This window comes from Podarcis pityusensis (genome assembly GCF_964106645.2).
Source record: "Podarcis pityusensis genome assembly, chromosome: 5".
Classification (NCBI taxonomy): domain Eukaryota; kingdom Metazoa; phylum Chordata; class Lepidosauria; order Squamata; family Lacertidae; genus Podarcis; species Podarcis pityusensis.
In genome coordinates this window covers 71,054,078-71,080,402 of record NC_138032.1, presented here as the reverse complement: position 1 = coordinate 71,080,402, position 26,325 = coordinate 71,054,078, and the positions used below count along the sequence as shown (strand labels likewise).

At 42.4% G+C, this 26,325-nt stretch overlaps 1 protein-coding gene across 1 annotated transcript; it reads left to right on the top strand.

The window, feature by feature from the left end:
- Positions 1-1,004: 1,004 nt before the first annotated feature.
- On the top strand, positions 1,005-26,189 carry LOC308476809 (prosaposin-like). Its single transcript, XM_081004725.1, has 14 exons — positions 1,005-1,164; positions 9,836-9,969; positions 11,632-11,706; positions 12,331-12,456; positions 12,778-12,972; positions 15,654-15,797; positions 16,292-16,348; positions 19,903-20,016; positions 21,786-21,881; positions 22,352-22,532; positions 22,686-22,849; positions 25,107-25,187; positions 25,446-25,553; positions 25,724-26,189. Exons 1-14 carry the CDS (start codon positions 1,119-1,121, stop codon positions 25,757-25,759), a joined length of 1,557 nt encoding a protein of 518 aa, XP_080860851.1. The 5' UTR covers positions 1,005-1,118; the 3' UTR covers positions 25,760-26,189.
- Positions 26,190-26,325: the final 136 nt, after the last annotated feature.

Here is a 26,325-nt window from a genome sequence, read left to right as displayed (position 1 = left end):
AGGCTACAGCCTATACACACTTAAGGTAAAGGTAAAGGTACCCCTGCCCGTGCGGGCCAGTCGTGTCCGACTCTAGGGTTGTGCGCCCATCTCACTTAAGAGGCCGGGGGCCAGCGCTGTCCGGAGACACGTCCGGGTCACGTGGCTAGCGTGACGAAGCTGCTCTGGTGAGCCAGCACCAGCGCAGCACACAGAAACGCCGTTTACCTTCCTGCTATAAAGCGGTACCTATTTATCTACTTGCACTTAAGGGTGCTTTTGAACTGGTAGGTGGGCAGGAGCTGGGACCGAAAGACGGGAGCTCACCCCAGCGCAGGGATTCGAACCGCCGACCATGCGATCGGCAAGCCCTAGGCACTGAGGTTTTACCCACAGCGCCACCCGCGTCCCTTAGGGACTTAGGGACACATTATTTGTGAGTGCGTGAATATGGGACTTATCTGAGAGTATATCCCACTAGGAGTGACTTGTAAATTTAATGTGTTACTCATTAGAAGATTTAAGATCTGTTAAATATGCCATTATTTTTGCACTAGGGAAGTTGCAAAACGGTTACTTCTGAGTGTGTACCCGTAAAATCGCACTACACAGCTGCATACACAGGATCGGGCTGCACGCAATCCCGACGAATACATTTATTTCATTGATTGCCTACGCAGGCTTTTTGTGCTCAGCAAACGCTGAGCAAACACAAAGAGGAGGGGGTCGAGCTTCAGCCGCCCCTCTCACATGACTTTGCTTTCATAGCCTTCTAATCAACCATCCCGGCCTCTTCCCGTCTATGACACAACCCCCTTCCCCTCATGTCTAAGATGAATCAGTGTCACCAGACCCGGAGAGGATTGCAGGGAGCTAGGGAACCGGTGGGGGGAACGCATGCGCACTACGAACCAGGCCGACTAGGAAGAATCGATTTTTCTTCTCGGTCTACCACTGCGCTTGCGCAACAGCAGCAATGCGGGAGCGGGGCTCCCGAGCTTCAGCCGACCCACCGGCGCGCACGCGCAGTAGCTGGCTTTACCCCCTCCCTCCCAGCCGGCGGCGCGGCTTGTTATATAGGCTGCCTGTCAGCTGACCCTCCCGCATTGCAGACGGCGCAGCCCGAGAGAAAAGCCGACATGCAGCGCTCCGCTCTCCTCGTCCTCCTTTGCTCGCTGGCGGCGGGTAAGAAAGCGAGGCCGCGCCCTCGGTCCCGTTAGCAGCTGCAGCTGTTGTTGTTATTATTCAGGGAGTGTAAAAGCAGGAAGAGCCGCCCTGGGGTGTTCGTTGCTTTGCTTTGGTTGGGCTCCCATTTAAAAAAATAATGGTGGGCTCTTGGCTTCCCTCAGGAGGAGGAGGAAGGAGGGCGACGAAGGGGGAGAGCAGCACAGAATCTTCGCTTTACCTCAGAAAACGAAGCGGCGAGGTGCCTGGGAGGGGAGGGTGGCTTCTTTTTTCATTTCTTTTTTAAAGGGGGGGCTCCGCCTTCTTTCTTGGCCGCCATTAGAAAGCGCCCCTCTTTGCCCTGCCCTGTCTCTTCTCTCTACAAGGCGACCTCCCCCCCACCTCACCCTGCGTTTCTTTCCGCCACGGCGGGCAAAGGATTTACTATTAGACGTGCCCCTACATGTCCGTTTTGGGGCGGACCTTGAGAAGACGTCCTTTAGAAGACCTGCGTTTTTTATATTTCGGAGGCCGCCCAGATACTATTATTGTTTCTGCAAGGCTTAGTAAGACGCCCTTACAGTGAAACACGCTGTGCAGGAGAAAAGCGCAAGTCGCCGTCGGGTGTGTTTTGAGGGCGGCCTCGGGGACCTGTTGTTTGTTTATTGCCAGGCTTGGGGCGTAGCCGAGCTTCCGCCCTTCCCCCCCCCCGCACCTTAAATGGGAACTGCCCGTCATCGCCGCCAACTGAATTCACGGTTTTTTAACACACTCGTTACCCCCCCCTCTTTTCTGGCCAAACAGCTGGTCAATGGTTTTGCAGTTGCATTTCTGCATAGCTGAGGCTGCTCTGATCAGGAGGCTGGAGTAGGTGACCCCATGCCACCCCAAGGTCCCTTCGGACCTCAGATGACTCCCCCCCCCCAAAAAAAAAGGATCCATACTAATCCAACAGTTTCCCAGCAGCTGCTGTTCAAATATCCCTGGAAGGCGAAGGTGTGAAGTTGACAGGTTGTCCTCTCCTACCTGTTCACAACAGCTGGCATGGAAGGGCACAATGCTTCTAGACGTGGTATTTCATGATTGGCGCATCTGTTAACAGCACCTGGTCCTTCCATAAAGTTGTCTTGTGGCTTCCTCAAATGCTTCAAGCATCCTTATGTTTTTGGCATTTTAGCCCTGTTTTTATTACATACACGCATTCCCTGGGCATGAAAATGTCATAATGTGCCACTGAATCAAGCTTGCTCCCAATAGATAAATAAGCTGTGATTCTTCAGGTGTCTGGCTCTTATTCCTAGTTGTAAATTCTTAACTCCACTTATGGTGTTGTCATTCCATCAATTCCTTTACGTTTCAGCTTTGCAGCCTACCCCCACATGAACCAAATGCTTGCTTTGGTGTGTTGGAAGCTGTTCTATAGTATAAGCTGGATGCAAAAAGCACTGCATTGAAATACCTGCAGAAAGGTTTCTTTTGAAGAATTGTGGTTGATGGCAGCTGCAGTATATGATGTGGAAAGCAGAGAATAAAGCCATTGAACCAAAATATATGCAGAAGAGCAGCAGCTGGAACAGCATTGTAAATAAGCCCACGAGCTTTCAGGCCACAAAAAGGTTTAGCCAGTCATGATATATTGAGCACCTGAAGAAAAGGGGGCAAGAAATAACCCAATTCTTAGTTGTAGAAAACGATCATGCCAGGATTTAGCTAGCTACACTTGTCTTTTCAACAAGGGGACTGTAAATTCTAGAAAAGTAAAATTGCTACCATCAAGTATTTCTGGAATTTGCTTTGGATCTTGAGGATTGTATCTAAGAGGCATACTTTGAACATGGTTTCTCACCGCAAATGATGCATATCTTTCTCAAAGCATCACATAAACTTGTGGGTGGATAATCCAAAGAAAGCTTTATCTTTAGGGGTTAAATTTTGCAAGAATTAATGTTGCAGCACCAAGTATGACGAAACACGGGTTGAATTGAACCCTGAAGGTTTGTATACTGGTTCTCTAGATAGACAAGCAGTAATTTTAAAAGGAATGGAAATAATCAGGTGCATCATGCAAAGGAAATCCTTTCAAAGTTACCTGAGGTGGAAAAACATATTTAATAAGCCAGTTATTGCTATCTAGAACACCCTGGCACTGCAGTCAAGTGAAGTTGGAGGGTGAGGAGTCTGCTGACTCTCCCTGTGATAGGCTTCATAGACTTTCTGAGTTTGAAGGGACCCCAAGGGTCATCTAGTTCAGCTCCCTGCAGTATAGGAATTAGTCCCAACATCCTCTTTCCAGGAAGGCCAGGTGCCCCTAGGATGTTCCTAAGGCACGAGCTGTCCAGTGTCTGACCCCAGCAGTTGGGGTTTAGTGGTATACTCCCCTTGCACACTGAGCTTCCACAGCTATCATGCCTAAACAGTAGCAATTAAAACTCCTGTCTGCTGCTTAAGAGGGTGTTCTTGCGATACTGTCACTTTCTCTGAACTCTGCAATGAATGACTTAAGAGCCATCTGGCTTGTTTATTTAAGAATATTTATATCCTGCTTAATACTGTTTAAAAATTGTGTGATGCTGCTTTTACAGAATTATTACAAATAATTATGCTCGTTCTTGAATTACTATTTGGATGCTTGTAGAATGTAGCAAATGGAAAGGGAGGTGAGTAGCCCAAGCAAAGGCATCTGATATTTTGTGATAAATATAAAGCTAGCCTACTTAGCTAAAAAACAACAACAACAACAAAACCTTTCAAAATGGAAGTGATCCCAGCACTTAGGGAGAACTAGTGGAAGTGGTGCTTTCATCTAGGGTGGATTATGTCACAGCAATTTAAAAACCATTTAGATCCTGATTTAGAATTGCAAGAGGAAAGGCAGATCTTAAGCTAATGATTTATGATATAATCCAAGCTTTGTGTAAGTTAGCTCCATCCAAAATGCAGGTGTGACTAAATTTCATTCCATAGAAATTTAGGGAAGGGCAGAAAACAAAGATTTTAACTCACTTCCTACCTGCCCCTGCCCAACTAAGAACAGTTGGGATGCAGTTTAATTTGTACAGGAAATACACCAGAAAGCAGATGTGTTGGTTAAATACATCAGAAAGCAGATGTGTTGCTTAAGATTGCACTGTTAAATCAAGTTTCCTATTGGTTCATCTTTCCTAAACAATACTGCAAATTTAGCCACTAAACGAAACTAGTTTGCACTGTTTGCACTACTGTTTATAGGAGGCATTACAACTTTGTCACTCTGCATATATATTTTTCTAATAATAATAATTTATTTATATGCTTCCCATCTGACTGGGTTGCACAAGCCACTCCGGGCAGCTTCCCACAAATTAAAAACAAAGTAAAGCATCAAACATTAAAAACTTCCCTTTAAAATATTTGCTAATACTGTAAGGTCTTTTTTTAAATCAATAATAGTTATGACTGTGATGTTTTAAGTATAGGAAATACATGAACATAAATTATTGGATAACTTCATTGCTATGTTTCATCTCCACCCTCACAAACAAAACGCCCAGAACTTAATAGGGCTTAGAAGGTCTGATAAAAAAAACACAACTGCTCTATTTAGTTCAATAACAAACTGTTTCATGGGGTGAAAATGAAATGTATGTACTTCATAGGTAAAGCCTGAAAAGTGGTCTCATTGGGTGGAATTCAATATTGCACTATTATAAATGTTCCATCTGTGCAAGCATAGAGAGAATGCCCCCCACCCATCCTGTGCACTGCTCTGGAGGTTCTCTCACCCCCCAACTATTTGGGGGGGGGGCAAGCCCCATTGTGCAAGTGGAAGTCATTGTCCAGGACTTCTGTTGACCAGGTTCAGTTAAAGGACGTTTTTCAACCTATTTGATGCATTCCTTGATTAAGTTAAAGAACTTTCATGCTTTTATTGAGGTTTATCATTAATCTAACTATTTGAGAAATTGGATATTTTTAAAAAGTCCAATTTAAATCAAATCTGGGCAGGTCTCTTATTTTATTTTAAATTAAAGGCATTGATTTTTAGTCACCCTCCTTTTATTAAAGTTCTCTGTTGGATGATGCGCACCTAGCTTTGGTTGGATTTATGTGTATAGTATTGCATCATTTTAAATAAACATTCTTGCTTTTCCAAAGCTTGGTGCCTCAAGCCTTGCCTTTGGAGATAACTATCATTTGTGAATGATAGTTTCGATAAATCTGGTGACTCCTCACAGCTGCATCTTGGGCAAAGTATCAACTAAATTGGATCACTTTAGTTTTTCTTTCCTCCTTGCTTTAAGGAAAGAAAAGAGAAAATGCATTGTATTGGTTTGAGGTATGAATGCATTCCACAACATGCATGTGAAACAAAACTTGGTATATAAATTGACATAATAATAAATACACAATTATAATTGTAATTGATGAACAACTCAATGGAGTAAAGGTAAAATCAGTTTAAACTATGAAGTCTGAATTCACTTAAAAGGTCTGCTGTAATAAGTATTTAGTATTAAACTGACTAAGCATTTGACCTGCTGATTTCAAATACATGGCAAAAATGCTGCCAAGTAGACAGTGAACTGTCATCTGCACTGTGATTCTGATATAGTGAAGTCTCTTGGCTATGCAGAATTTGAGGTCCACAAGTGCACCATTTCATGAGCTCACAAGTAAACTTCTGCCTCTTCCACTCTCCTCGGTCCATATTGGGTTGCAGAAACTATTGAGCCAAAAACATGTTGAAATTGGGAGCAAGAGACTAGCTTACCTGTGACCATTTAAGTTTGAAAAACCTCTGACAACTTTGTATTGAAACTTTTTTCGTCCACAATTAAGAGCTGGATAACTTGACTGCAAATAGGTAAAAACTTCTCAACTTTTGCCTCTAGAGGGTGCTTCGTGCCTTGGTTAAAATCACCTTCTAAATCCATTATTCTCAGATGTTTCAGTATGGGACATAGCTGTAAATTTACTCTATCTTTTAAGCCCTTTTAACAAGAAAGGCATGCACATTTTCATAAATTTTATGGAAGCAAGTTCCAGTGAGTTTTCTACATCTGATTTAGGATTATAGCCCTAAAGAACAAGAAGAATGTCACTTAGCTGTCATTTCTTTTGTAAAGTCTTGCACAAAATAGGAGTGACCTTTGGCCAGTACAGAAAGCTCTAAGTTGCGCAACATGACTGAGCATCTGACATTGAAGCCTGTGGGAAGGGAGCACTTTATCAGTAGCTTGTGTCCTTGCAAACGTTAAGTATCTTAGCCTGACCTTGTAAATAATCCATACTCCCCCTGCCCTGCCAATCTTCTGCTCTGTTTGACCATTCTCCCACCCGTTGCCAAGATGTTTTACGTGTGCAACACTAATGCAGCATCTCTGCTGGTTTGCAAATCCCTAGCTTCAGCCAGCTATACTTGGTGCCAGTGCTGGTATAATGCTACATTGTGGATGAATGATGGGAAGGGAAGGAAGATTTTGCACGTGAGAGGAGCACATGTGAGCTTGAGACTTGCTGCTCTAACCATGATTAAGATACTGGGTTTGTAATAAGAAAAAAATTGTGAGTTTGTGTGTATTAATTTCAGTGGTACTTGAAATATGTGCTTTAGATTGCAAAGTACTGCATGTTCCAAAGGAAGGATTTATCTAGAAGTTGATTCAGTTTCGTGTGCAACATAGTTCTCTGTTCGCATAAGATTTGCAGTGTTACTTACCATAACCAGTAATGTAACTTGAAAAAGAAAGCAGCTACATCTGCATAGAACTATAGAATTCTAGGGGTGGAAGGGACCATTAGGTTCATCTAGTGCAACCCTCTGCAATGCAGAGACCTTTTGCCCAACGTGGGCCCAGAACTTTGAGATTAAGACTCATGCTCTACTAACTGAGCTATCGTGGATTCTGGTACCACTTAAGAAATGTCCATCATAGAATCATAGAGTTGGAATAGACCACAAGGGCCATCGAGTGCAACCCCCTGCCAAGCAGGAAACACCATCGGAGCACTCCTGACATATGGTTGTCAGGCCTCTGCTTAAAGACCTCCAAAGAAGGAGACTCCACCACACTCCTTGGCAGCAAATTCCACTGTCGAACAGCTCTTACTGTCAGGAAGTTCTTCCTAATGTTTAGGTGGAATCTTCTTTCTTGTAGTTTGGATCCATTGCTCCGTGTCTGCTTCTTTGGAGCAGCAGAAAACAACCTTTCTCCCTCCTCTATATGACATCCTTTTATATATTTGAACATGGCTATCATATCACCCCTTAACCTCCTCTTCTCCAGGCTAAACATGCCCAGCTCCCTTAGCCGTTCCTCATAAGGCATCGTTTCCAGGCCTTTGACCATTTTGGTTGCCCTCCTCTGGACACGTTCCAGTTTGTCAGTGTACTTATTGTACTTATTGGTCCCAAGATCACCCTGAAATCATTTCACTGCAGAGTACAACACTGGTCCCACTATCGAAATGCTTGTTTTCTGAAATCTTAAGTTATCCGAACACAAATAATTATACTCAAACCTTGTTACACAAACATATCTGAACAGACACACTTTGCTTGCTTCCTTACTAGATTGCGTTTTGTGGCAGACATTTTTGGCAGAAACCATGGAGGGTGGGAAAGAGATCAGACAAATTCATGTTTTCTCTCTTTGGCTTTTGCTGATTAGCTGCAGCAGTTTCAGGCAGAAAGCATGGAGGGCAAAAGCATGGATTAGATGTTCCCGTATGAAGTAATGGGAAATCATCAGTTCATTATGCAAACACTCTCTTAATGAATGATTTCCTGAGAACGCATTGTGTTAGGAAAGCAGGTCCTGCATGTAATGGTAGGACCAGGCTGTGTCTAGTAATAGACAAAACCAGCTATTCACAGGCTGCTTTATATCCTTGTCCATCCCAGTAAAATTCCCCTAGAAGCTAGATAACTAAAAGTCTCATCAGAATTTCTGTAGTTACATACAGGTAGTTTCCAATTTCCATGTTCTAGAGTGTATAGGACAGGCTTCCTTAAACTCTGCCCTCCAGATGTTTTGAGACTACAATTCCCATCATCCCTGACCACTGGTCCTGCTAGCTAGGGATCATGGGAGTTGTAGGCCAAAAACATCTGGAGGGCTGAGTTTGAGGAAGCCTGCTATAGGAAGTGGAAGATTGTATGACTGGAAAATTTATTGTGATAAAGACCTCATGTGCCTGTTTGCACATGCTCAAACTCCAGTTCTCCCCTTACTGTTGAAGATGGAAGAATTAGAGGTTTTAGTGGCAAAGCCATTGTACATTATAGAAACAATAAACTTGGCAATAATATTTAAATTAGACTAAATGCTTGATGTTCTCTTTTGCAGTAATTGAAGTGCTCTCTTTATCATCAAGCCTGAAATGTTGATAATTGAGTAATCCAGTGAGTGAAGTATTGATGCTAGATTGACCTTGCTATCTTCTGAATCGTAATCCATTTAAAGCATTGTGAATTTGCTATAACAATATTAATTTTAAAACACGGGAAGAAAATAAAATACTCCTAAGTTTTATTTCTGAACCTCAAAGCTGGGAGAGGGAGCAGCAGCAGCAACTATCCCCCACTGCCTGACCTTCACAGATGCATGCAGTACAGCTCTTGCTTTCATTCTTAAATTAAAGCAAATGTCCATAACCACCTTACTCAGCTTTGTTCCATTGTGAATTTAAGATAGTTTCCTGCAGGGGGCAGTACTTGAGGAAAGTTCTAGAGCAGTGGTTCCCAATTAGCTAAGTACAGTGGTGCCCCGCAAGACGAATGCCTCGCAAGACGAAAAACCCGCTAGACGAAAGGGTTTTCCGTTTTTCGATGCTCTTCGCAAGACGAATTTCCCTATGGGCTTGCTTCGCAAGACGAAAACGTCTTGCAAGTCTTGCGATTTTTTTCGCTCCCCCCCTTTTTCTAAGCCGCTAATAGCCTTTTAGCCGCTAAGCTGCTAAGCCTTTAATAGCCGCTAAACCGCTAATAGCGCTAATCCGCTAAGCTGCTAATAGGGTTGCTTTGCAAGACGAAAAAACCGCTAGACGAAGAGACTCGCGGAACGGATTATTTCCGTCTTGCGAGGCACCACTGTACTGCAGACCCCCAATTTTTCAGACGCCCCAAGCTATTTGAAAATTTTGATACCTCAATAGTAGTTTTTGTTATGTGAATGGTGCCATGGACCCCCTAGGTAGGTTAAAATACATACAATAAATAAGAAATAAAAAAGCAATAGTAATACAATTGAAAATTATACAGCATCTGGCACAGTGCATTAGTTGCTACAACAGGCAGAAAATTTACTAAGCAGTCTCCCAAGACCCTCAGCAATTTCCAAGTGATCAGGATGGGGGGGGGGGAGTTTGGGAACCACTGTTCTATAGGAAACAAAATTATCTAGCAATTCCTAATTGGTGGATGACGGGTGCCTCACAACATGTTAGCTCATCAGTTCTCAGTTTCTCTTAGTCTAATGCATCTGTATTTAGTAAATGGTGAATACACAAAAATAGCTTCAAATGTATGATGTGAAGAGTGTTCTGGCAGTTAATGCTAACCTAGGTCTGTTCAGTTGTGTATTCATTTCTGTTGTATGAATTTATCATTTTTATTTCTAAGGTTCTTTAAAGATCCCCAGCAGAATGAAACTACTTAAGTGGACTTACCTGTTTTTGAACAAATAACCTGAAAACTAATTTCCCCCAACAGCTTTGGCAAGCCCCCTCTTACTGCACAGAGAGTGCGCAAAAGGTCCTGAGGTATGGTGTCAGAACCTGCAGACTGCATCTCATTGCAACGCAGTTAAGCATTGTCGGCAAACTGTTTGGAACAAGCCTACAGTGGTAAGTCCAACTTTTTGATGTGACAGTAAACTGGAACTAATTTTTGTTTCCCTGGTAAATTTAAATGTTCTATAATCCATGCTTTCTGAACAAAGCAAACATACCAGCTGACTGATTATATTGGTTTACAACTAAATAGAGCTTTTGTAATACTTAGGATCAGAACCCAAAGCCTTTGGCTATGCACTTGCATATCTTTTGCTTAGAAGGAAAGGGGAGTGATGACTCGCAATATACATGCATATACACTGAACATGATAACTTGAGTTGAAAAAAAACTAAGTTCTTAGAACTTTCAAAGACCAAGGACAGGTCATCACTGAGCATAACTGTCCCTTTATGTGAAAGAACACACAATCTGGCAGGTTTTTGGTGTTATGCTCCATGTTATTAAATGTGACCCAATTTCTCTCTCATCAGCTACAGTTTATATTTGACTAAGAACAAATGTGCCCATGTACACTTTAAGAGTTTATTAAAACGGTTCCCTATTTTATCCAAACTAGGAAGCTGACTTGGAGAGTAGTGCTTTTGCCGCCTGATGTAGCCTACATGAAATTTATTGCAGATATTTTTTTATATCTCACATTTCTTGCCAATCCCAGGACAGGTCACTGTCGCGAATTCCTCGCGGCGCTTTTAGCAGAAACGCTCAGAGTCCCAGGGTTTTCCAGTGCAGTCTTTTTAATGTGAGCTATATACAGGTATTTAAAAAAACAGTCCATACAGAGTACCTGCTCCTTAAGGCAAACGAATACTCTCCACCACAGCACCACCATACCACAGCACAACCACCACAACCACTGTTGAACAGGCTTTCCTTTTAAAACAGGTGATAGCCAATCATACTCCTGCTGAGTCACTCTGACCCAGCACTTCACAGAGTATTGCATCAGCCTGTTGAAGCCTGCAGACTTACTCAGTATCCTGCAAATCCCAACAGTCACAATAACATAAAATCACAAAATAAAACAATAATATTCCAGTATTTTGTTTACAACAGACAGGGATAGCTAAAATAACACAATTAAAACAACAATGTCTCCAACATTGTCACAGTGCTGCATAGTGAGTTCAACTGAATGTAGCAGTGCTGCCATATCATTACCAATACTGCCAAGAGATCAGGGAGAATCTGTTTCACTCCCCTATCCTTCTCTGACAGAGATCGTGCATCACGGTGACCAAGGGTGTTTCAGCCAGAACCCTGGTTATAATTGCTCAAAAGAATCAGTTTCTTCCAAAAGTATCTGAAGATGTCCACCACCCTCTTTAGCACCTTGTTTAAAAGGGGGGATATTAATATAAACTTTGGGTTCCAGGGAAAGCTTCTGAGGTTCTTGAACAAAGAAGTGTTTCACTGCCATTTGGATCCACCCAGTCAATCCCCTTCAGCTTCCTCTTGAAAGCCATGATGGATAAGAGTTGAGGCTATGTGTGATTGAACCACATCCTTGGGTTGCAGCAGCTGAATTTTCTCCCACGCAACCTGACTAGATGGTATTCTAGATCCTGCTACTGGAACAGTTATCAGTGGGTGGTGTCATGTTCCATGTGAATGATGAATTGTAATTTCTCTTAAGGGTAAGAGGCAATACTAGTGTAGTACTGGGCAATAGTATGCACGTGTCCTTATTGATCAAAGCTGTATGTTCTCCTCAGAAAAGCATCCCTTGTGACTTATGCAAAGAAGTTGTAGCTGTGGCTGGCAAGGTCTTGAAGGACAATGCCACGGAGGTAAGAGTGGAGCTTTGGTGTGGTCTAATCTGATAAATAATTTGCAGGATGCTAGTTCAGTTGATAATGCCCCTTGCATAAAAATGTACAAAGCATTACACTTTCTAAATTGAAAATTACTCTGTTGAAATTGAGTGGTGGGGATATTGGATAACATATTCACAGATTATGAGCCCTTTAGGGACAGAATTATTGCAGTGTATAAAACTTTGAAGTGAGCTGCTCTGAGGCCTTGCAAAGGTGCAGGGATCAAAGTCAAATACAAAGTTTATCCCCCAAATAGCTTCTTTACTTAAATTCCAATTGCATTATCAGATTGTTGAAATCAATGTAAAAAACAACCACCTTATAACTCTACTGGTAGACAAAGGCTACCTGACCTTCCTTGTTAGCGGGGGAGTTACTACTTTTATTTGGATTCCACTACATAAGGAGCTACAGACTGCAAGAGTTGTGCCTTCTATTCACGTTTTTAGTGCTAATTTTAAAAATTAGCTACAGGTACACTAATTTTAATGACCCTCTTTCATGGTTTGGGAATCATTAAGGGTTTCTTTCTGAAAATGAAAGGTAGGCAAATCTGTTCAGTCCTTGAGGTTATAAATCACCTATTTTCTGTTACAGGAGGAAATAAATGCCTACATGACTAAAGCATGTGAGTTTCTTCCTGACCAAGAGCTGGTATCTCAGTGCAAGGAAATGGTGGATGCTTACTTGCCAAATATTCTGGATATGATCAAAGAGGAGCTTGTGAGTAGTCTACTGAAATTGAAGCAATTTTATTTTATTCCAAATTAATTGGACAAGCTAAGCGGGTGAACCTAATACTTCTCTTTTTAAAGCATTTAGATGTTGTGTGGTGGGTGATAAACCTTGATGGCTAGGGCTAGAAGAAGGGTTAGATCTGGTAATAATAATTGTGGAGTGGAGCTTAAGCAAGTTCTGGCTGCTTAGTTCCTGTTGTCATTTCTACTTGATTCTTGGGGGTCAGGTACTTGTCTGGCATTTCTTCTTTGGAATTTAAAGTAGATAGAAGCAAATAAACATGAAGTATTGTTTGTTGATCTATAGGATAATCCTGAAGTTGTATGCAGTGCACTCACATTGTGCCAGTCTCTTCAGAAGCATCTGGCAACATTGAAATTGCAGAAACAGCTTCAGTCTAACAAGATTCCTGAACTAGATTTCTCTGAACTGGCATCTCCCTTCATGGCTAATGTGCCATTACTACTTTACCCCCAGGACAAACCCAAGCAAGAATCTCAGGTGAGAATGTAGCATGTCAGATCTTAACTGCAATGGGACTGTACAACAAATGGGTTATTCCCATGGATAATTCTTAACAAATATAGCTTGACTGTACTCAAAACTCTGGAATACAAGCCTGTACAAAATAAACTTCTTTGGTTTCAGCATTAGCAGTCTATGTAGCTGATGCTTTTGGCAAAGTGTTCTACTGCATCTGCAAATTAAATTATCCAAACCTTAATCGGTTTATCAGCCTGTTTCTTTACCAAATCAGAAGTAACAAAATAGACGTTGTATCAAGACACGTAACTGAGAGGTCAGTTCTTCTCATGCAGAGTTTTTATCTTGCTGTACTCTGGAATAATAATGATACAACCTCTCCAGGACAAAGATAATTATTATTATTTATTATTTATACCCCGCCCATCTGGCTGGGCTTCCCCAGCCACTCTGGGCGGCTTCCAAAAAAAAAAAATTAAAATACTGTACTACATCAAACATTAAAAGCCTCCCTAAACAGGGAGATGTCTTTTAAAAGTCTGGTAGTTGTTGTTATCTTTGACATCTGGTGGGAGGGCATTCCACAGAAGGCCCTCTGCCTGGTTCCCTGTAACTTGGCTTCTCGCAGTGAGGGAACCGCCAGAAGGCCCTCGGTGCTGGACCTCAGTGTCCAGGTAGAACGATGGGGGTGGAGACGCTCCTTCAGATATACTGGACCGAGGCCGTTTAGGGCTTTAAAGGTCAGCACCAACACTTTGAAATGTGCTCGGAAACGTATTGGAAGCCAATGTGGGTCTTTCAAGACCGGTGTTATATGGTCTCGGAGGCCGCTCCCAGTCACCAGTCTAGCTGCCGCATTCTGGATTAGTTGTAGTTTCCGGGTCACCTTCAAAGGTAGCCCCACATAGAGCGCATTGCAGTAGTCCAAGCGGGAGATAAGCAGAGCATGCACCACTCTGGCGAGGCAGTCCGTGGGCAGGTAGGGTCTCAGCCTATGTACCAGATGGAGCTGGTAAACAGCTGCCCTGGACACAGATTTGACCTGTGCCTCCATGGACAGCTGTGAGTCCAAAATGACTCCCAGGCTGCGCACCTGGTCCTTCAGGGGTACAGTTACCCCGTTCAGGACCAGAGAGTCCGCCACACCTGCCCACACCCTGTCCCCCAGAAACAGTACTTCTGTCTTGTCAGGATTCAACCTCAATCTGTTAGCCGCCATCCATCCTCCAACCACCTCCAGACACTCACACAGGACCTTCACCGCCTTCACTGGTTCTGATTTAAAAGACCGTATCATCAGCTGGGTATCATCCGCATACTGATGAACACCCAGCCCAAACCCCCTGATGATCTCTCCCAGTGGCTGCATGTAGATGTTGAAAAGCATGGGGGAGAGGACAGAACCCTGAGGCACCCCACAAGTGAGAGCCCAGGGGTCTGAACACTCATCCCCCACCACCACTTTCTGAACACGGCCCAGGAGGAAGGAGCGGAACCACTGTATGACAGTGCCCCCAGCTCTCAGCCCCTCAAGACGGTCCAGAAGGATGTTATGGTCGATGGTATCAAACGCCGCTGAGAGATCCAGCAGAACTAGGAAACGGCTCTCACCTTTGTCCCTAGCCCGCCGGAGATCATCAACCAGTGCGACCAAGGCAGTTTCAGTCCCATGATGAGGCCTGAATCCCAACTAGAAGGGATCCAAATGGTCCACTTCTTCCAGGCGTGCCTGGAGTTGTTCAGGAACCACTCGTTCAATCACCTTGCCCAAGAATGGAAGATTTGAGACCGCCTCTTTCAGCGGGTCTGGAAAGGCTCCCTCACGGAGGGAAGCATTCACCACCCCACGAAGCCCATCACCCAGCCCTTCCCGGCTAGCTTTTGTAAGCCAGGATGGGCAAGGATCAAGTAGACAGGTGGTTGGTTTCACTTGTCCAATCACCCTGTCCACACCCTCGGAAGTAACAGGTTGGAATTGATCCCACGCAATTTGACTAGACAGGACTCTAGCACTCTCCCGCCCCGGCCCTGCTCCCACGGTGGAGTCTACCTCTTCCCGAATCTGAGCGACTTTATCTGCAAAAAACTTCGCAAAATCATTGCAGGAGATCATGTGGCCCATACTGAGCCCCGATGTAACAGGTGGTTCCGCTAAATTGCGAACGACCTGAAAAAGTCTGCTGCTGCTGTTTTCTGCAGATGCAGTAGAGGCGGTGAAGAAAGTCTTCTTCGCTGTCGCTACCGCCACTTGGTAGGCTCGACATTGAGCTCTAACCTGTGTCCGGTCAGCTTCAGAATGAGTTTTCCGCCACCGGCGCTCTAGCCGTCTTAACGATTGTTTCATTGCCCTCAGATCCGTGGAGAACCACGGGGCTGTCCGGGCTCCATGCAATTGGAGAGGGCATTAATGTAACAGGGTAAAATATTTATTGGTCAACATTTCACTAATCCTTTGTTGGTTAAGCAAGTTGAATGAATGAGTCTATAAAGGTATATGCTATGAATTGATTTTAATCAAGAGTCTTTGGCCCAAAAAAGTGACCCATCCTATTCTGGGGAGCAAACATCACTGCTTTTCAGGGCCTCTTGTATTAGAACTGGTTTATTGGAGGCCTTTTAGAATACTATATAAAACTTTGTTCAGTTCTTCTTTCAAAGATGTAATCTTACTAAGGTGTGCTAAATGCTTGTCATTGCAGGGAAATGACAATGTGTGTCAAGATTGTGTTAAGCTGATAACTGACCTTCAGGAAGCCGTGAGGACCAACTCAACCTTTGTGACTTCTCTCATTGAGCATGCCAAAGAAGAGTGTGAACAAATTGAACCTGCGTTTGCTGATCTGGTAATTGAATAGATATGGTTATGTTTATCTTGTGTCAGTGGGATAAGTGCTACAGTAAAGTAACGATTCGATTTTTAATGCCATTTTTAAAGACTAAGCAGTCACTTTTCTGAGGTAATAGTAAAGCTTAAAAGTCTTCTTCCACAGTGGCTCTAAACTCATACTATTTAAACTCTAATTTTGCCCTATTTGGCAAGCCTGTGGGAAAAGTAGAAACAGGGAGACCAAGTTCAAATCCCAACTTGGTTATGATGCTCCCTTGGTGACATTGCCAAGATCACCATCTCTGTTTACTCATTCTTGCAACAAACTTGAGTGATAAAAGGAGGGGATGTTTGCATCCGTGAGTTCCTCTGATAAAGGATTGGATCAGAAGGCAATTTGTTGTAACATAAGGCAAATGACTTACTTTAGGAACAGTATAGTGGCTTAGATGATATTGTATATATGATACTATTTACATTCCATCTCAAATCATCTTCTCTTTCTAATAGTGCAAGTCCTACATCTCCCAGTATTCAGACTTAGCCATCCAGATGTTGATGCATATGGTAAGAGGAATATTGTTTGTTAATAATTGCACTTCTAGTTCTGAAGGGGTCATTCTAATAGGTGTGATGTGAGGATTAATACAGTAAATGTATAGGATAACCATGATAGTTTGACAGTGTCATAATTGAAGTTTCTCGCTTGCAGTGGTTCTCAACCTTGGCTCCCCACATGTTGTTGGACTACAACTCCCAATATCCCTGAACTATGGCCTTGCTAGCTAGGGATGATGGGAGTTGTAGTTCAACATTTGGGGACCAAAGGTTGAGAAAGGCTGCTTTAGAGGCTGAATCTAAGCTGCTGCTTACAGCAGAATACTTGCTTGTTAAATGACCATTTTCTTTAAAGTGTGTTACCCAACCATGTGCAATCATTTTTGTATTAACAAAAGTTAAGTGAAAGATACTGAAGCTCCACCTCGGTTTATGGCAGCAAAGATAAATAGCACTTAGATTCATTACTGTTTATTTTATCTGCACTTGGGCATTTTCCATACTTCTTTCAATGACCCAAGTATCAAAAAATGAATAAATGTTGACTTTTAAGCATAGCAAAACAAAGAAAACAAATCTCACCCAGGATTCAGTCCCTGGCAAGATTTCCTGCCTCTGAAAATCTGTGCACCATTCAACTGCCTGGTTATTTTCCTGTTAACTTACCATGTCTTCCTTTCTCTCCATTTTGTCAACAGCAGGAACAGGTATGTGAGAAACTTGCTTGTGGTGGTGCCTTGCTTCTCTCCCTGCCCCCTGCCCCCTGCCCCCTGAAGCTGTAGTTTAAACTCTTGCTTAGAGGTAGATGTGGTGTGACAGAATTCAGCTTTGACAGATTCAAGGACCAGACAGTGGCTTTGGAAAAATAGTAATTCCAAGTGCCGAATGAAATTTCATCTTGGCTATTCTGAACCAAAAGGGAGTCCCAATTTTAATTATCTTCCGATGTGTATTTTAGTAATGGAGCTTCAGAGGGCCCCATGAAACTCATATACTCTGCTTCATAGGGTACTACAGTGAATGGGGCTTTTGGAACTCCATAATGTTCTTTGGGCATAGCTGTTAAGTAACATTTCTAGGAAGACCTTGCGCCTGTCATAGTTTAGTGGCAATATGTGTTGCATGTGTAGTGCTGGTTCTAGTATTGTATTTGAGTGCATGAACGAGGGAAACACGAGGTGAGGGCGGAATGGGGAGAGGAAAGGTTCTTCCATATCTAACAATCGTGCTGAATTTTTTCTCCCCTGGCATATCTGCTCTTGCATGAGAATTCTTTGGGCAACAGACTTTAAAATGCTGAAGCTTATATGTCTTGCTTTATGGTAGCTTAGTTCTGAAGGAAAAGTGCATGCTACTACTTGATGTCCAGTTTACAAAAGGAAAGAGAAAATACCTGGTTTTGCCTGTGTTTAGAAATAGGGAGGACTTTCTCCATCAAGGGCTGTCTGGGTGGAAACACCCATACTAGGTAACAAAGCTTAATCTGTAGTAGGGAAAGCTTCTGCAGTACTTTCTGTTTATAAAAGCATGATTTTAGAATCACCAGGTGCTGTAGCTGTATAGTATTTGCAACTTAATGGACCAGTCCATATGTTATACTAAACCATGGCTACTGCGACAAACAAGCTGCAGCAAGCCTTGGGCTTCTGAATATTATATCCCACCCTCCTGTGACATGGCTGTGAGGAAGAGATCGGAAACTCTTGCTTCTGGTTCTGATTTTTTGTTTGTTTGTTTGTCCAAACCAAGCTTGTGTTAAGATGGTTTGTTTCAACATTACTGTAACTGAGATTAACCTGATTTTGGACATAATGCATAACCACAGTTTCCATCTCCTTTTCTTGGCTGTGCTAGAAGGAGTATGTTAGCCCAAGGTTAACTGCGATTTGTTTCTATCATACTAAGCTGTGGTTTATTGTGAAGTCCAAACAAGCTCACCCTCTCTTAAACAATATTCAGTTTGTCCTGAGAGAAGCAGGATGCTGGCATAACTCTTGGAATATGTGTGGAAATGTTCTTAATTTCTGTTAATTTAGCTATATATGATGTATATTCCAATATCTTGGTACACGTTCTTTTTCAAATGGCAAGCAACTTGCACTGTTTTCCTCATATTTAAAAGATCAGTGGTCAAAGTGAACTAAAAGTAACTGCCACTAATTAAATAGCATATTCCATTTGAATATGCTCAGTAGCGTACTGCAGCGGAGAAGGAATGGAATGCAAAGAAGGAGGGTGTTCCTGGGGCAAAGGAAGTACCTTATGAAAGATTTATATAATTAAACAAGTAAACTAATGGAACAAGTATTTTCTATAAGGTATAAAACTTGCAGTGGTTATGGTAGTTGAGCATGGTATAAATTTTGCAATATCTGTAACAGTCTGCATGCAGATGCACTGAACAGTAAATTGCAGGTAGGAAAGCTTGTGTCTTTCAGATACAGATAATATCTTATTTGAGTTCAGAAAAAGAATTCAAATTGTCCAAATGCAATTTTGGTTTTATCAATGGCTGAATCTTGTTCTTTTGTGTGGAAATGTGAATTGGCTACTTCAAAACAGTTTAATGCGAACTGCTAATTAGTGTCATCCTAGAAACACATATTTATGCCTCCTGAAACTGGGCATAAATATGGTATCCAGCAAAGTGCCTTTTAGAGAATCAGTAATTCACTGGCACACCCAAGTTTTTCTTGAGTACTGCTTAAATGTAGCATCATGAGGTATGTTGAGCAAAGAAAGCATTGCATTGACTGTGTATCTGCTCTCCTTTGGATTGCCATTCTAAAGCATTCAGCTTTGAGGAAGAAAATCTTGTCTCTAGTCAACTTTTAAGCATTTTGCGCTGTGGTCTAAACCTTACCAATCAGAAGGTCGGCGGTTTGAATCCCCGCAACAGAGTGAGCTCCTGTTGCTCGGTCCCAGCTCCTGCCAACCTAGCAGTTCGAAAGCATGTCAAACTGCAAGTAGATAAATAGGTACCGCTCCGGCGGGAAGGTAAACGGTGTTTCCGTGCGCTGCTCTGGTTCGCCAGAAGCGGCTTAGTCATGCTGGCCACATGACCCGGAAGCTGTACTCCGGCTCCCTTGGCCAATAAAGTGAGATGAGCGCCGCAACCCCAGAGTTGTCCTCGACTGGACCTAACAGTCAGGGGTCCATTTACCTTTATCTTTACAGTTGAATTACTAAAGGCAGTTCAATTATTGGAGAAATTCAAACTGAAAGCTCAAGTACAGCCGTACCTCTTGTTACGTCAGTCTCTGGTTGCATTTTTTCAGGATACGAACGCGGCAAACCCGGAAGTGTATACTTCAGTTCATGTGCAGAAGCACTCTATCGCGCCACATGCGTGCGCAGAAGTGGCACTCTAGTTGCAGACTTTTCGGGGTGCAAACGGCACCCCGGAATGGATCGAGTCCGTAACTAGAGGTATCACTGTAGTATCATCTGAAAGGCATTTGAAACTCCTTTCACAGCTTTAGTGTGTGGTGTGCTAAGACTTGACTAGTTCTCCTTCCTGCAGACTATCAGGAAATAATTGGAACTGTTCTTTATGTCTCCAGCAACCCCAGGTTCTTTGTGGCATGGTTGGATTGTGTTCTTCTCTGAAATCTGTGCCTCTCCAGACTCTGGTACCTGCAAAAGTTATCTCTCAAGAAAAGGTAGAACCAGTTGAGGTAAGATTTGGTGTTAAGCAGTCTATATAGTACTCTTGGTGTGGGATGACATTATCTGGTTCAGCCTTGATGCCACTAATGTCATCCAGTAGATTCTTGCCATCATAACCAGTGGTCGGCAAGGTTTACCTTGCCTGGGCCGGTTCACTCCAGCGGAGATCCCTCTGTGGGCCGGATTGCATGTGTACATGAGTGCACCCGCCCGCGATTGTCTGCGTCTGCGCAGACACAATTTCTGGCACTGCGGAAGTGAGTCCCCATGCCACGCTGGTTTAGCGCAACGCACGGGGATTCGCCAAGCAGGCGGCTCAGTTCGGGGGCGGCTCGGGGGCCGGTTAAACGACCCCTCTGGGCCACTTGGGATCATAACGCTTACTACAATATTCAAGGAAGCATGTGGCTAATGCATACCTAGATGAATCCAGCTCTCCATGCACTTCTCGGCCTGTCAAACCCGCAGTTCAATTGGAAGAAAAGTTCTGGTTTCTAGGCACCAGAATCATGCTATATAGCTCCAGCCACCAAACTTAATTATTTTGTCTATGCGCTCCTTAACCAAAGCCTGAATACATATGTTTATTTGTATGGCAAATACAGGTAAATAACAAAAATATTCAGCCTTAGCATTGTTTTACTATAGTTATGAAGGCTTCTGCAGGCACTTAAGATCATATCTTTCCATAATAGTTAGCTGATTTCTGATTTTAAATATTTATATTGTTTTTTATGGTATGGCTTTCTGTATGACTGTTCTAATACATAACTTATGAATAGTGGTGCATACATAATTTCATAAATAAAACATGTAGGCAGATAGAATTGCTTTGTTTATACCATCACTTGACAAAGAAAACCATAGTAGGGGAGGAACCATAGTTCAGAGGTGAAAGAGCACATATTTTGTATGGAAGAATGTTCCATTTTCAAGCCCTGCATAGACCTTTAGAAGGGGTCAGGTAGAGGTGATGGCAAACACCTCAGCCTGAGACCTTGGAGGACTCTTGCCTGGCTGAGTAAATCTAAACTCAATGGCATTATAATCTGACCAGGTATGAGGCGGCTTACTGGGAAATGGATTAGTGATTTTGATAACTGAGTGTTATTTAAATTGCCTGGAATTTGTTTGTTCTTCCCCTCTCGGCACAAGCAGTTCCTGCTGGATGGCAAAATTGTGCTCTGTCTTCTCCCTCCCTGCCATATATACCTGGGCTTTTTTGGATTCCATCCACATGCTATAGTTGAATAGCTTGGGACCATCACCCTAAGCCCCTTGTCTCTGCACATATAATTCTGTAGTGGAGGGAGAAAATAAAAAATTGTGTTAGTCTTCTGCCTTTCCACAAGTAACAATTGGTACTCACTAAGCAAATTTTTTTTTTTTGTTGTATGGGAAGAAAAGTAAAAGTCTAGATTGTCTAGTACTCAAAAGCATTCACAATTTGCCACAGCTAAGCATGCCGCCTTAAATGTTAGCCTCAAATATTGGATGCTGTCCATAGCTTTTAAAAGTTACGGATTTCATTTACGGGATTGCACAGACTTTAGTCGATAGTAGAACCTGAAAATAATACAATTTAGGTTATTTTTTTCAGAGATAAGCAGTGGGACAAATACAAAGGATTTATGCAAATGTAATTTTAAAGATTCATGTATTCTGTAAACTCAAGTCATACCACATTTCATGTTTTTGTAGCTGGTGGTCTTCTAGATGTGTTAGATGTTTGAATGTTTTCTGAACTGCTGTATATGTTATTTATTCCAATATACAGAATAGCTTGAGTCAAACAGAATCTTTCTCTCTGTGTGATGCATGTACGATAATGGTAGAAGAGGTGGCCAGCCTTCTGGAAAGCAATAAGACAGAGGTGTGTATCTTTTACCTACGTATCTCTTAGGATAGGGACACTAAATACCTTTTCCCCTAAATACATCTTGCTATCTAGGTGCTGTTTGCTTTGATTGTTAAAGAAGTGTTAGTATCATAGCAATAGTATGCCTCGGTTTTTATAGCATAACTTCATATTATGCTTACACGATGTCTGAGTTTTTCCAACTTCTTATAGATAGTATTTGATGAATCAGAGTCCACATTTTCCTTTGTTACGGTTTTGTGTAATCCACATTAAATAGCTGTGTGCCACACTGAAAGGAATTAAGAGAGTGGAATAATAAATAGGAGAGGTATTGATATCTCTTTGCTAAAATAATGTATTAACTTGCTCAACACAAATAGCTTCAGATTCTAACTTGGTAAGTAGATGATGTCCCTTTACAATCTCTGTAACTATTATCAAGAAAGTTACTTTACTTAACATTTTCATTTTGTATGTACTAGGAGGAGATGGTTTATGGAATGGAGAAAGTCTGTTCTGTGCTACCTGAAAAATACCGACAAGAGTGCAAGGACTTTGTGGATGTCTATGGGAAGTCTATAATTGACATGCTTTTGGAAGCAACTGATCCTAAAATGGTGTGTGTGATGTTGAGGTGCTGCTCAGACAATACTTTGCCTGCTGGTAAGAACTTAAGGAAACAAGTACTCTATACTAAGCACTCCTACATGTTTTTAGTTGGCGCCATACGGGTTTTTTTTCTTTTCAGTATTGCATATTTTAGTTAAGTGGCTATAGGAAAAAACTTTGAACATTGGACTCTTCTTGTATTTTCAGAAAAAATTGTTCCAGTGCAGCCGCAGGTTGGGGACATCTGTGATGTCTGCAAGATGATTGTTGCATATGCTGACAAGGAATTGGCAAAAAATGCTACCACTGCTGAAATTGAAGATTTTCTGGAAAGAGTCTGCCGCTACTTGCCGGCGTCTGTCAGTGACCAGGTAAAATAGATAATTAGTATTAGACACACCTGTATTTAAAGCTTAAAACATTATGTGTGACTAGTGAGCAACATTGGCTTCTGCTCTAATCTTCTGGTTGTATGTTGTAACCATGCAAGGCTTGACACACGAGCACAAGACATACTAGGTACTGTGATCTATTGTATTTCCCCTGCCTGTTGCATTATTTCTTTCCTCTGTGAGAAGGAGCAGAGCACTAGCCTCCTGGTGACCTGGCAGAATTAATCTTTCTCCTCCAGTGCCTTATTAACTAGTCCTTAACTGGGGTGGGATGCTGATTTGAGTGGCTAGTGGTCTTATTTCTCTCTCCTTCCCCATCCCCTATGAGATGTTTACGTGGAGTTTCACCAGCCTAAACCACAGAAATAACTTACTGTCTGCTTAGCTAGCATATGCAACTGTTTGAGCATTAAGAGCACAGCATATTGTCAGCTGTGCAGGGTGGAGGATCAAAAACGCATAAGCAACAGGAATGCTGAAGGATGCACAGAGGAGTGCATCTCAAACAGCCACAAAGAATACAATCACTTCAGTGTTTCACAGTAAGTTGCTGGTACATTGAACTTAGCACATTGTAGACCTGCAGTCAAAGAAAGGAAGAGCAAACATTTCTGCAAATCCCTTGTAAAACAAGACAGGTTGCTGTACCCACAGTTTATTGCAACTGACTAGGAAGCTGTAGTTGCTTGCATTGCGTAAGTGTAGCGCAGTGGCAACCTCTGTCCTATCCGTTCATTGAGTTTTTCTTGGCGAGAGCAGTCATGTGAGGACTCTGAGATCCAAAACAAAACCGGATGTGGACCATAGGTCAAATCATTTACCCCATGATGTATTACATTAAAAGTCATTTGCCACATTTGCTTTTCATGCCAGCAACAAACATGCTTATCTGCATTTAAATGTAAAGGGGCACATGTGAAACACAGGGATATATGCTCTTACTTGTATCTGTTAACCCCTTGAGCTGTTGAAATGAGTAGGACACTTGTCCCTTCCTAGAGGTGATGTGTTGGCTCCCATTCAGCATTGAGTTTATCAGGGACAGAATCCGTGGACAACTTTATAGTGGGCATGAGTAGAATGATCCATTATTCCCCAGATTATTCTGTTCATAGCAGCCTGGGTTAATATTGTTAATGAATTCACAGTGAAGGTGCATATTTTGGCAATTAAATTACCACCTGGCAAATTGATTTAATGTTTGTACTAAAAACCTGTCAGTAACACATTCATAGTTAACATTCAGATAGTGCATACAAACCATGGGATGCGGTGGAGGGACATGCTTCAGTGCACTTTTCTATGGGAATAGTAGATCTAGAATGGAAAAAGAGGTGTCCACAATAGTTGATATACTGGTGCTACCAGCGTTGTGTAAATCACCTCTAATGTCTCATTCTTTGGTAATGCTAACAGTGTAAGTCCCAGTCACCAAATGACTTGAATTGTATATTGCAAGTCCATCTGAATTTACAAGCTATGTGTGTTGTGTATGCCCTGCTTTGGGAGCCTGTGGCCAAAAGCAGCATGGACAAATAAATGTATAATGTGTGTACAATAGTAAAAAACACAGTAGGTAGTATTCAAAGCCTTTGTTCTATTTGCACAAGGACTTGTGCACTGGGATTTCCTCTCCCTGTGTGTCTCCGCATGCCCCGTATAGCTGTTCTGGGGATTATCCCAGACCTCTTGTGTAGATTTGGGGAGGGGGAGAGTTCACTGCACAAACAGAAGTCATTGCATTAAGTGAAAGAGTAAACTGGATACCTCCCAATAGGTAGTATTCAGCCAAGTTAATAATTTACATTCAGATCATTTCAGGGGAATCTAGTGCAGGGGTCTGCAAGGTTTACCTCGCCTGGGCCAGTTCACTCCAGCAGAGATCCCTCCATGGGCCGGATCATGTACTTTCCGGCACCTGCGCAGATGCAATTACCGTTGCCGCAGAAGCGAGTCCCCGCGCGCTGTGCTAAACTGGCACAGTGCGGCGCAGGGACTCGCCAAGTTGGCGGCTCGATTTGGGGGTGGCTCGTGGGCCGGTTAAACGACCCCTGATCTAGTGCATACTAAAATCTTCCACTGAAACTGCTGAGTTTTGCATATATTAACTTCAATTGAGTTGCATTCAGTGCAAAGAAGTGGCTTTAGTTCCTTACTGTTTTTTAAAATCATATCCTTGATTAATTAGCAGGGGCTCGGGTCACATAATCTTTACTTTTCCTTTGTTTATCAACAGTGTGTTCAGTTTGTGGAGCAGTATGAGCCAATGGTTGTGCAGCTATTGGCAGAAATGATGGATCCCACTTTTGTGTGTAGTGTAAGTACCACAGCTAGTATGGCTGTTCATATGTAAAGCTGATTGATACATTAATCCATGGGATGATACCCAGCTAGGACATTGTCTGAGAACAATCTTTGAAAGTCCTTTGATTTTAATGGGTCTGCTCGGTCCTAGTGAAACTTGACACTTTTATCTTGGGAAGTTATATGTGGCTTGTAAGAACTACTGGGAAGGACTAATCTATGTTTTTATCAAAATGGAAATTGGAGCTGCAATTAATTGTCCATCTTGCAGAAACTTGGAGTTTGTGTGACATCATCACATTCCATTTTGGGATCAGACGTATGTGTCCGGGGACCTGGTTATTGGTGTAAGAACATGGAAACTGCAGCCCAGTGCAATGTGAGTAAATGAGATTTTGGCATACTTTTATTCCTGTGGGTTTCCCAATATTTCTGGCATCAGCTATGCTAGAATAATGACCTAATGAAATTTTTTAGCCATCTTGTTAATATTGTGGGAATTGAGTTCACTCTGACCTTGCCTTGAACCTCTCTTTCTTTCTCTCCTAGGCTGTTGAACACTGCAAACGTCACGTGTGGAACTAGAAGAGGCGCACTGGCTTTAGCCAAAACTTTCGTTCTTGAAGAAAATGAGGCGAGCATTAGGCTGGCAAGAATGAAACCTTGGTATCCTGATCTCTCCTCCTCTCCGCTTGACCCCCACCTCCATTGAAGTTCCTTTTTATGAATTTTCTGGTAGCCGTGCTACTACCCTGGAAGGATCCACAACGTTGACTTAATTGGAGTTTTAGTTGTTTATGATCTGTAAGAATAAACAGTAAATCATCAATGTTGATCAATTGGCCTGAGTGCCTTTGAGAAGGAGTGCTTACAGTATGTAAGTAAACGAAGGACACCACTGCTATATCTGGATATTAAACATAGCGACTAATTTTTAAAGGCGCTCTTTTTGGTGACTGGCTTGCTAGAATATGTGTCTTTAATGCTGTTCATTAAAACACCTGTTGAAACTATATCCACTTGCTTTACAGTTGATTGGTTGAGGAATTCCTTAAATTCTTTGGGCTGGGGCACAGCTGCATAACCCACACAGGAATACATTTCCTTCCACAGAAATAGTCCAAAGATGGAATGTGAATATGCCCATGGCT

Excerpts from the sequence above, each read along its gene's own strand:
- LOC308476809 (XM_081004725.1), top strand. The coding sequence starts at position 1,119 with ATGCAGCGCTCCGCTCTCCTCGTCCTCCTTTGCTCGCTGGCGGCGG. Across the intron at positions 1,165-9,835 it reads CCTTTGCTCGCTGGCGGCGG|CTTTGGCAAGCCCCCTCTTA; the intron begins GTAAGAAAGCGA and ends TTCCCCCAACAG. Across the intron at positions 25,188-25,445 it reads ATCCCACTTTTGTGTGTAGT|AAACTTGGAGTTTGTGTGAC; the intron begins GTAAGTACCACA and ends TCCATCTTGCAG.